General features: G+C 36.9%; 2 protein-coding genes across 3 annotated transcripts; one reads left to right on the forward strand and one right to left on the reverse strand.

Annotated features, from left to right (window-relative positions):
• Positions 1-503: 503 nt before the first annotated feature.
• Positions 504-2,200, forward strand: LOC8289001 (50S ribosomal protein L7/L12). The gene is made up of 2 exons (XM_002511348.4): positions 504-659; positions 1,303-2,200. Exon 2 carries the CDS (start codon positions 1,457-1,459, stop codon positions 2,036-2,038), a length of 582 nt encoding a protein of 193 aa, XP_002511394.1. The 5' UTR covers positions 504-659; positions 1,303-1,456; the 3' UTR covers positions 2,039-2,200.
• Positions 2,201-2,514: 314 nt separating this feature from the next.
• Positions 2,515-7,711, reverse strand: LOC8277429 (serine/threonine-protein kinase ATM). Of its 2 annotated transcripts, XM_048372696.1 has the most exons (4): positions 7,262-7,711; positions 3,750-7,105; positions 3,213-3,343; positions 2,515-3,076 (listed from the first exon to the last, which is right to left on the reverse strand). In XM_048372696.1, exons 2-3 carry the CDS (start codon positions 6,900-6,902, stop codon positions 3,260-3,262), a joined length of 3,237 nt encoding a protein of 1,078 aa, XP_048228653.1. In that variant the 5' UTR covers positions 6,903-7,105; positions 7,262-7,711; the 3' UTR covers positions 2,515-3,076; positions 3,213-3,259. The 2 variants fall into 2 exon arrangements, with proteins under 2 accessions (XP_048228653.1, XP_015579463.2); XM_015723977.3 differs by lacking the exon at positions 3,213-3,343.
• Between the last annotated feature and the right edge of the window lie 916 nt (positions 7,712-8,627).

Consider the following 8,627-nt stretch of genomic DNA (forward strand, 5'->3'; position numbering starts at 1 on the left):
TCATGCCAACATGGGATTTGAATTTTTTTACTTTTTATAAATTACCTTTTTTTAAAAAAAAAAATCAATTTATATTTTTTTAAAAGTAATTTTAAAAATTTAAAAATAAAAATAAAAATAAGAATTTAAGTTAATAGGGCACATTGTATAAAAGCTTAAACTTTGAGATGATAAGGCATAAAAAATATATAATGCATTTATTGTCTCTTTTTTTCAACCACCATGTAATTGTCTCTTAGATTTGTGTTTATTGGACTTCATCATATTTTAATTATACTCTTTTTTTGTGAGATTTTGTCCCTCAAAAATAGTTTAATGAGACAATCTTATGGTAAAATTTTGTGCCAATTCATTCTTATAATGAAATCCTCTTTCAAATTTTAACCAAAAGTTGTTAAGAAAAACATAATGCCTTTTTGAACTTAGGAAAAAAAAAAACCTTAAAGAATTCGGGTCTGGTAAAAGTAAATGGGCTGAGGGAAGCTCATTGGATCATAAAGTCATTAGAATATCCAGCTTGCTTAAGGCTCACTAGCCCATTCATGTCATTTCTCAAACACATTGCCTAGGGTTTACTATTCAAAAGTACAAATCTTGCAGGGGTTTTGCCCTGTAATCAGCAACTTTCCGGTTCAAACGTACGTGCAACCAAACAACTGGTGCGTTTTGTTTTCCTTTCAAATTTGTGCTCAGTTTTTGCTTTCTTCTAATTTTCTTTTTCTTTTTTTAAACTAAAAAAAGGAAAAAAATTTGAAAGTTAGTGTTTTGAGAAGGCGGATCATAGGGGATGCAACTTGCTGATTTTGTTTTCTATGTTGGTTTTTGTGGTGTTTTATATCAACATTTCTAATATCCTACGCTCTATTCGTTTCATTTCCTATATTTATTCAAAAAAGGAATTTTGATTTTTTTTTTTCAGTAGTTCTTCTTTTTAAATCTTGAATATCTCATTGGTGAAGTTATGAAATGATTGTGGTTAGTGTTAAATTGTTATTTATGTGCCTCTTTCACTGTTTAAAATTATAAAATATGTCCCTTTTTTTACACTTCCATTCTTGTGTATATATACTTATGAGCAGCAACAATTTAGTTGACTGTCCTCTTTGCCTATTGTGTTATCGCCTATGTCTACCTTTTCTCTACTTTAGATAAAATCTGCATAATTGATAATTTTCATGTACGTTTTCCCACTTTGGCTTGATTCCTTGATTCGAATTCCTGAAAGGATATATTAGATATCTGTATTTGAGTTTTCATTTTTGAAATCTTTAATCTGAACATTAACTCCCTTTTTGTTTCCAGGCAACAAAGTTGTGCTGTTCTACTTTTTATAAGGAAAGGAGGGAAGGGTCTCTTGTAGTTGATGCATCGGTTATTTAAACTGTTTGATTGAAACTGATAATGTTTTCTCTAGCCTTCTTTCCGTTTTGAGGTGTTGTTATTGGTTCATGAAACCATGAAGTTTGTTCCTCTTCTCAGGTCGGTTAGCACCCGTTATACTCTTCGTGAAATAACTGGCCCTTTGCAGGTTCGTTTTTTCCAGCATGATTTTGTCCCTAGAGATCCCAAAATCAACCCCAGAAAGTACAAATATCCAGCATTCTATGATCCTTATGGTCCTAGACCTCCACCCTCCGATAAAATTGTTCAATTAGCTGAGCGTATTGCTGCTTTGCCTCCTGAGGAGCGACGTCAAATTGGTCCCACGCTCCATTACAAGTTAAATCATCCAAAACTTCAAACAATCTCAACAGAAGGCATGGACTTGGGTGCCCAAGGAAGCCAAGCTGCTGTGGCTGCAAAGGTTGAAGAAAAGAAGGAGAAAACAGCCTTTGATGTGAAGTTGGAGAAGTTTGATGCAGCAGCAAAAATCAAAGTTATTAAAGAGGTCAGAGCATTCACTAATTTGGGGTTAAAGGAGGCCAAAGACCTGGTCGAGAAGGCACCTGCTGTACTTAAACAGGGGGTCACCAAAGAGGAAGCAAATGACATAATTGAGAAGATCAAAGCTGCTGGAGGTGTTGCAATTATGGAGTGATGGCTTTGTTGTTTTAGTGGTTCTTGGTTTTGTTGAGTTAGAGCATGGAAGAATGACAGAATCTCAAATTATGGTATCTCAGTAATGAAATCTGTTGTGCAGATAGTTTACAATTGTCATCAGAGATGTGATTCAATAATCAGCTTTAAACTTATTTCATCACTCTTGTGGAAACACTTCTGGCTATTGGTGCGCTTGGATTTCTTAGCTTTTACACACAGGGGCATACTGCCGTAATAACCCTAAACATCAAGCTTGTAGCTGTCGCATGTCTCTCTTGCATTTTCCTGCTAAATTAACAAAATTTTGGTCAGCAATTCCTGCTAGTATGCTTATTTTGCACTTAGCAGAAAGTTCATCTATGTTAGCAGGTATGATGAGAATGGGATTTCTCTGGAGACCACTCTCTCAAGTTGGTTACTCTACACTTCTGCTTCATTTTAAACACGCTCCTGTCTTGCATACTGAAAAGTTAATTTCTTTTCCTCCTTTTTTTTTTTTTTTTCTTTTCCCTAGGTCTTCTGTTAATATCCTGATTTTCAGGAGACTTGTGCCAATATACGAACTACCATTGTTTTCTCCTATCAGTAATTTTTTTTTTCTTTCTACATGACATTGTTTGAAATGTAGCTCAAGCAATATGGTCATTTGGTTTAAGAGAAATCGAGCATTGGCACAAAACTCCGAAAGAACTTTTGAATAAAGGGGAAATTCAAGCAACTGATCTAATCATATCTTGATAACAGAAAGCTCCTGTCTGGCTTTAATTGAACTCAAAAGCCCTAAATTTCTGAGCTAGAACAGAAATCATTATAAACGGCTACTGAAATAAAGCGCTTCTCCAAGCCTCTATCCTTTTGATTTTTCAGTCATTAGCAGCCAACTGGTATTACGGCTCTCGACATAATTCATGGCTCGAGGAAGAGTTCATCCGAAAATTGGATAATTTGGCCCCCGATCTTTGGGAAAGAAAACCCGAAGAACCCGTCTTTCATTTGATTAAGCCACCATTCAATGATCTAGGCTTGCAAGATTTTGCTGTTTTTGTTCACATTTAAAATTAGTGAATTTCGTGAATTGTGATATTTATAGTTTGCATATCTAAGATAATAGTAATAAATTAAAAAGGAAAAAAAGAGTTTGAAAATCTATATTGCATTTATCTCGATCTCACGTCACTGGAGAATTGTCCATTTGTTAATTCCCGGTCTCAGTCGGTGTCTAGTTAGTATGCCAATGCAGAACTCCGGTTCCGTGAAACGCTAAAACTGGATATGCTTTATTAAAGTTGCATGCTCTGCTGTTCTGCTTGCAGCACAAAAAATGTCATCAATCATGGAAAAAAGAAAATTTTCTTTTTAAACTTTGCTGGAAGAATGATAAACTATTGTCATTGATGTCAGGCATACTCGGTTGGCTTTGCCCATGCAAATATGATCCTCCTAGCTTCATTTTGCAAGCATATACAGGCTTCACCAACAACACAAGTAAGCACAACCTCATACACACAGAAGCGTGCAAAAGGTTAAATAAATAATTATATTGTTTGTTGTAGATGTCCTCTCAATGCATCAAGCTCTTAGTCCTAAAGTTAACATGCACGGAGATAGAGCAGACTGGAAAACCAACAGCTAAAAAAACAAGCACAGATTTCTACTCGAGTAAACATCCTACTACATAATTCCACAACCAATCAAGGCATGGAACTCACCTTTTTCAAAAGGCCTTTAATCTCAGTTTCCAATTTGGCTCTCATTTCAGGAGATAGATTGTCTCCTGCCTTCTCCAGCATTGATGTCATCATCTCTAGGTTCTGCCTTATGAAGTCAATAGGAGGTGCCTCAGCAGGACTTGGCATTGACCCATAAGACATTGCAGGTGCAGTAGTTCCCTCTTTGGATCCAGCAGCTGAAAGAAGATGAAGTCGGTAATTGACTAGTGTTGCACCAAAAGGACTGCAATTCTCTAAACTCCTTGCTGCTTCTGCGGCATCAGTACTCTTCAAGAAAACAACTTGAGCAGTATTAGAATCTTTCATCAAATGTATTTCTGACTCCTTCAAGGGCCCAAACCTGCAAAACGTTGCAACCAGAACTTCTTTTGAAGGTAAAGAAACTCCTTGAGCAAATGTCAAGATCAGAGCAGTCCCCAGACCTTCTCCATTTGTATCCATGATATTGTAATTTATGTTTATATCCGGTAGCCTCACAGCTGATTTCCTTCTAGGCCGCCGTGGCTTTACTTCTTTTTTCCGTGCTCTCTTCTTTTCAGGTTTGACCAACATACTCGATTCAGCAAGAGTCCCCTCCAAACCAGCTTCAATCGCAGCAACTGTAGTCTGCTCAGCAGTTGATTTGTCCTTTCTTTTTCTTTTTTTGGGCTCAGGCAAACCTTCAGCACTGAGAGGGCTGATAGATGGAGGCTCTTTTGCCAAAAGGCCTGGAATTGCACAGTTTCCATCCGAAGTTGGTATACTAGGAGCAGATCCCTCCCCCATAATTTCCTTAGGTATAGTATTCACCGAAAATGGGCCTGTCACCTGTAAATCTAGTAGCAGTGAGCCGGGTTCTGCATCACTTAAATTTACATTCTCTGAGCCTGCTTTCTTCTCCCTCTGATTAGGCTCATGTTCAACATGGCTCACAGACTCAAAACTTTCTACCAACAAACTACTTGTAGCACCACTACTATTCAAATCTGGTAAACCTGCAGGAGATGTTCCTTGCTTCTTCTTTTTCTTCTTCGGCCCAGGCCTACCATTAGGAGTAGGAGGGCCCATGTCACAGAAATCTTTTACAAGTGTGCCATCTGCAGCAATATTTATATTGACATCTGATAAGCCACGAAGGGATTTAATTTTTGTAGGAGCTGAGTTTCCATTTTTCTTCTTCTTCTGCATCTTTTGCTCAGCCTTGACATCCAGTAAAGTCTGGGTTGGCTCGAGTGTATCCTTCCCCTGCAGTGCCTCATTACTGCTACCAATCATGTTCTTGCAATGCATCTCGTAAATAGACTCATCATGAAATGCTGATATTCTGAACCTCGCAAAGAACCATTCTATTAAATCAAAGTTTTTACTTTCATTTGAATACAGGCAATCCATCGCTGTGAGACACAGTTCAGAAAGCAAATCAGCTACAGATGCATTTATCAGATCGGGGTTATTGGATGCGTCATTATTGTGTATAAATTTTCTGAACCATTTCTTTTGAAACCTCTTGCCACTGGATTTAGAAACTGAATGTGATCCGATAAATTGATGACTAACTGCTTTTTCATGTTCTGCTCCTTGAGAAACTTTCTGAGACTTAGGGTCTTCTATTTCACTTGGCAAGCCTTTATGTTCCAAGTTGACATAGGGATATGATAGGTACTTGCTTTTCTTCCTTTCTCTCAGATCAGAGCCCTTCTCTATCATTGTTGCAGATCCAAAGATGCTGGCTTCCACCTGAGGTGGAGAATCTGGAAGACTGACATCATAGCCTTCAACTTCAGCATACTTCTTCCTCTTTCTCTTCCTGGAATTTGATGCCAGATCATTTAGAACATTCTTCCCTACAGGAAGATCGCCTTTGTAATTCTTTGCTGTAGTACCCATGCCCTCTCCAAAAATCATGCCTAGCTCTTCATTCTTCTTTCGCTGTAGAACTTTATCCTCAGTGCTTTGCAATTCCCCGTTGGCAGCTTCTAAATTTTGGCTTCCATGTTGAGCACTGATGTTACTTTTCTCCATTGACCTGTCCCCAGCACTGTCTTGATCATCAATTGATTCAAAAAGTTGTTCAGCAGGCACTTGACCATGTCCTCTAAAATCATAAAATGCTGACACAAAATTCTTTGCAACAGTTAATTCAAGGATGCCAAGCTTGGAGAATGTCTGTGCAAGATTTTTAATTTGTTCAAGAAACTTCACTGGTTCAAACCGAGTAAATGAAAATTCACCAAATTTGCAACTTGGCGAAGAAACTTTTCCTTGAATTTCAACATCAGCAGATGACTGCTGACATTTATTGTGGATACAGGAACAAGTCATCTCTGATCTCAGGCACTTACCAAACTCCTCCGCTGCCTTCTCTACTGCCCCAAGGAAGCTTCTAGCCTTGTTTCCCCCAGTCATGCGCTCAAAGTTCTCATGGAAAGACTTTAATTGGGATGGCAAGCACCAAGCAATGTGGCTTATCCCAAAATACCCAATCAGCAGGCAGTTCCTGTGGTCGCTCTGCAGAGCATATTTTCTTGCATCTAATGGATCATAAACCTTTCCTGGCCACCAAGACTGGTTTTTGGTCTTAACCCATACAATGTCACCCACATGGAACTTTCCAATTAACTCCTTCATCTCCTCATCACCAATATCTTTAGGATCCTCTTGACTAACGAATGACCCAGAATAACCCATGTCGTTGAGATTGTTAACATTAACCCCACTTAGAGAACCAGAAAAATCAACATAAAGTGATATATTGCCTCCACAGATTTCTAACTTCCTACCAGACACAATGCCATTAACTCCCAATGACTCGTCCTCTTCTAACTCCTCATCATTCACATTCTTTTCAACTTCAACTTCAGCATTCACATCACCACCCAAATCCACTGCATTCTCGCTGAAATCCGTAGCGAGGGAACCATTTTCAGTCTCAATTATCCTATCAGTTACATCATTCAACAAAGAATCCTTCCCAATTCCAGTATCACTCACATCAAGATCAACCAATGCACTTAAAATGGCATCGGGATTCTCTCCTCTAATATTAACAAGTCTGTTCACTGATACCACACTATCAACCTTATGATCTTCACCATTTGCATCAACCACTTTCCTGTTCTGTTCTTTAGGAACATCCAGATTCATTTCTTCCATATTAAAGCTGCCACTTAAGCCAAACAAATGATAGGACCCAGAAGCTTTTTCTTGTAGATTTTTGTTATCTGGGTTCTGAGCTTCTAGAGTTTCACCATCTGGGGGTTCAACCTCTAGGGTTTCTGGGCTTTTATTTCCGTTATCCAGAAATGTTCGAAAAGGTCTAAACTTTTTTTTTTGTCACTCCTTTAGCTGATCGTACACTGAAAGGAATGGAAAAAAAATAATAAAAAGAGGATAATAAGCTAATCTAATAAAGGAAAAATAAAAACTGAAAACAAAAGCAGAAAAACAAACTGAAGCATAAACACATTAAAGAAAAAGAAACCACCAAAATTACTGAAAACAATACTGAGTACCTGCTGAAAAAAAAAAAAGCAATGGGATTTGCATTGTCACCCAGGTGGCCAACTCGCTGTGATCTGACCCAGTTGAGTTAAAGAAAGATAAGAAGAAGAAGCTTGATTGTTGTGGCGAGAGAGAGATTAGACACATAAAAAGGGCGAATATATGAAAGCAGAAAGAGAAAAAGAGAGAGAAAAAAATAACTCCAAAGGCTGAGCAAGGCAAAAAAGATATGGTTGAGAGAGAGACAGAGCAAGAAAATGTTTGTATTGTGGTATGTACATGTACTGTCTTAGTTCTGTTGAAGGCTATGAGGTTATGTAAGCTGTTCCGTATTTTGAGGTTGTCTTTCTGGATTTAAAATGCACAGCAACGCTACACATATGCCACCGTCTTTGGTAATGGTGGCCAGTGCTTTTGGTTTGGTTCTGTTCAGTTCGGTTCGGCTTGGCTCGGCTCTGTTCGGCTTTTATTCGCATTTTGCAGAATATTGGGTATTTTTATAGCTTAAACTATATTCAAATGGAACATAATGTGTCTTGTGGTATAGCAAACAACAAATTTCCCACGAGTGAGAGTGGTGGATGGTGGACCTACCTACCATCATTATATTGAATAAGAATCAAGTTTATTCATCTTCATTAGAGATTAATGGTATCAATTACTATTAGTGGTTCAACCCAATGGGAATAAGAGAATACCATTTTATGTGTGTAAATCACAAAATCTTAAAAAGAATCCTAGATACATTTCTTTCAACAAGAAATTTCAGAAGTAATGCCAAAAATGGTCAATTTTTCTGTCTAGACAACTGCCCTTCTATTTCTGTTTGGATTAATGGTATTGGAGACAAATCATTTCCATAATTAGCATTATTTTTCTACTCACAAAATCACTAGATTTTTTTTTATCATTGGAAAAAACAGATATTTGAATTTAAAATCTCCATCCGACCTTTGAAGATTTGAGAATTCCTAAACTATGCAAGTAAAAAGCAAAAAAAAAAAAAAAACTTAATGCAAATGTAAGTACCTAATTATTTTTTATTTTATCATTTCGCCTTCTAAACTAACAAGTTGGACACTTAAATTTGCTTTTATATTCTTAACACTGCGACACTTATTTTATTCTTGAAAATAAAAAAACTATTGCAACATTTATTTGTATCTGAATTGAGTGTGCATTGTACACTTGTTTATTGTGAATAAATTTAGCTTTCAAATCTTTCATTGAGTCCTCAATTTCTTCATAAATTATTTATTTTTAAATTTTCTTGCAAAAATAACATTTGATTCCTCTATTTTTCTTAAAATTTTATAATTATTAAAATAACTTTTGACCCTTATAAAAAATCTCAAGAAATGATGGCGACAATAAAAT

Source organism: Ricinus communis, chromosome 4, assembly GCF_019578655.1.
Source record: "Ricinus communis isolate WT05 ecotype wild-type chromosome 4, ASM1957865v1, whole genome shotgun sequence".
In the NCBI taxonomy this organism is placed as follows: Eukaryota; Viridiplantae; Streptophyta; class Magnoliopsida; order Malpighiales; family Euphorbiaceae; genus Ricinus; species Ricinus communis.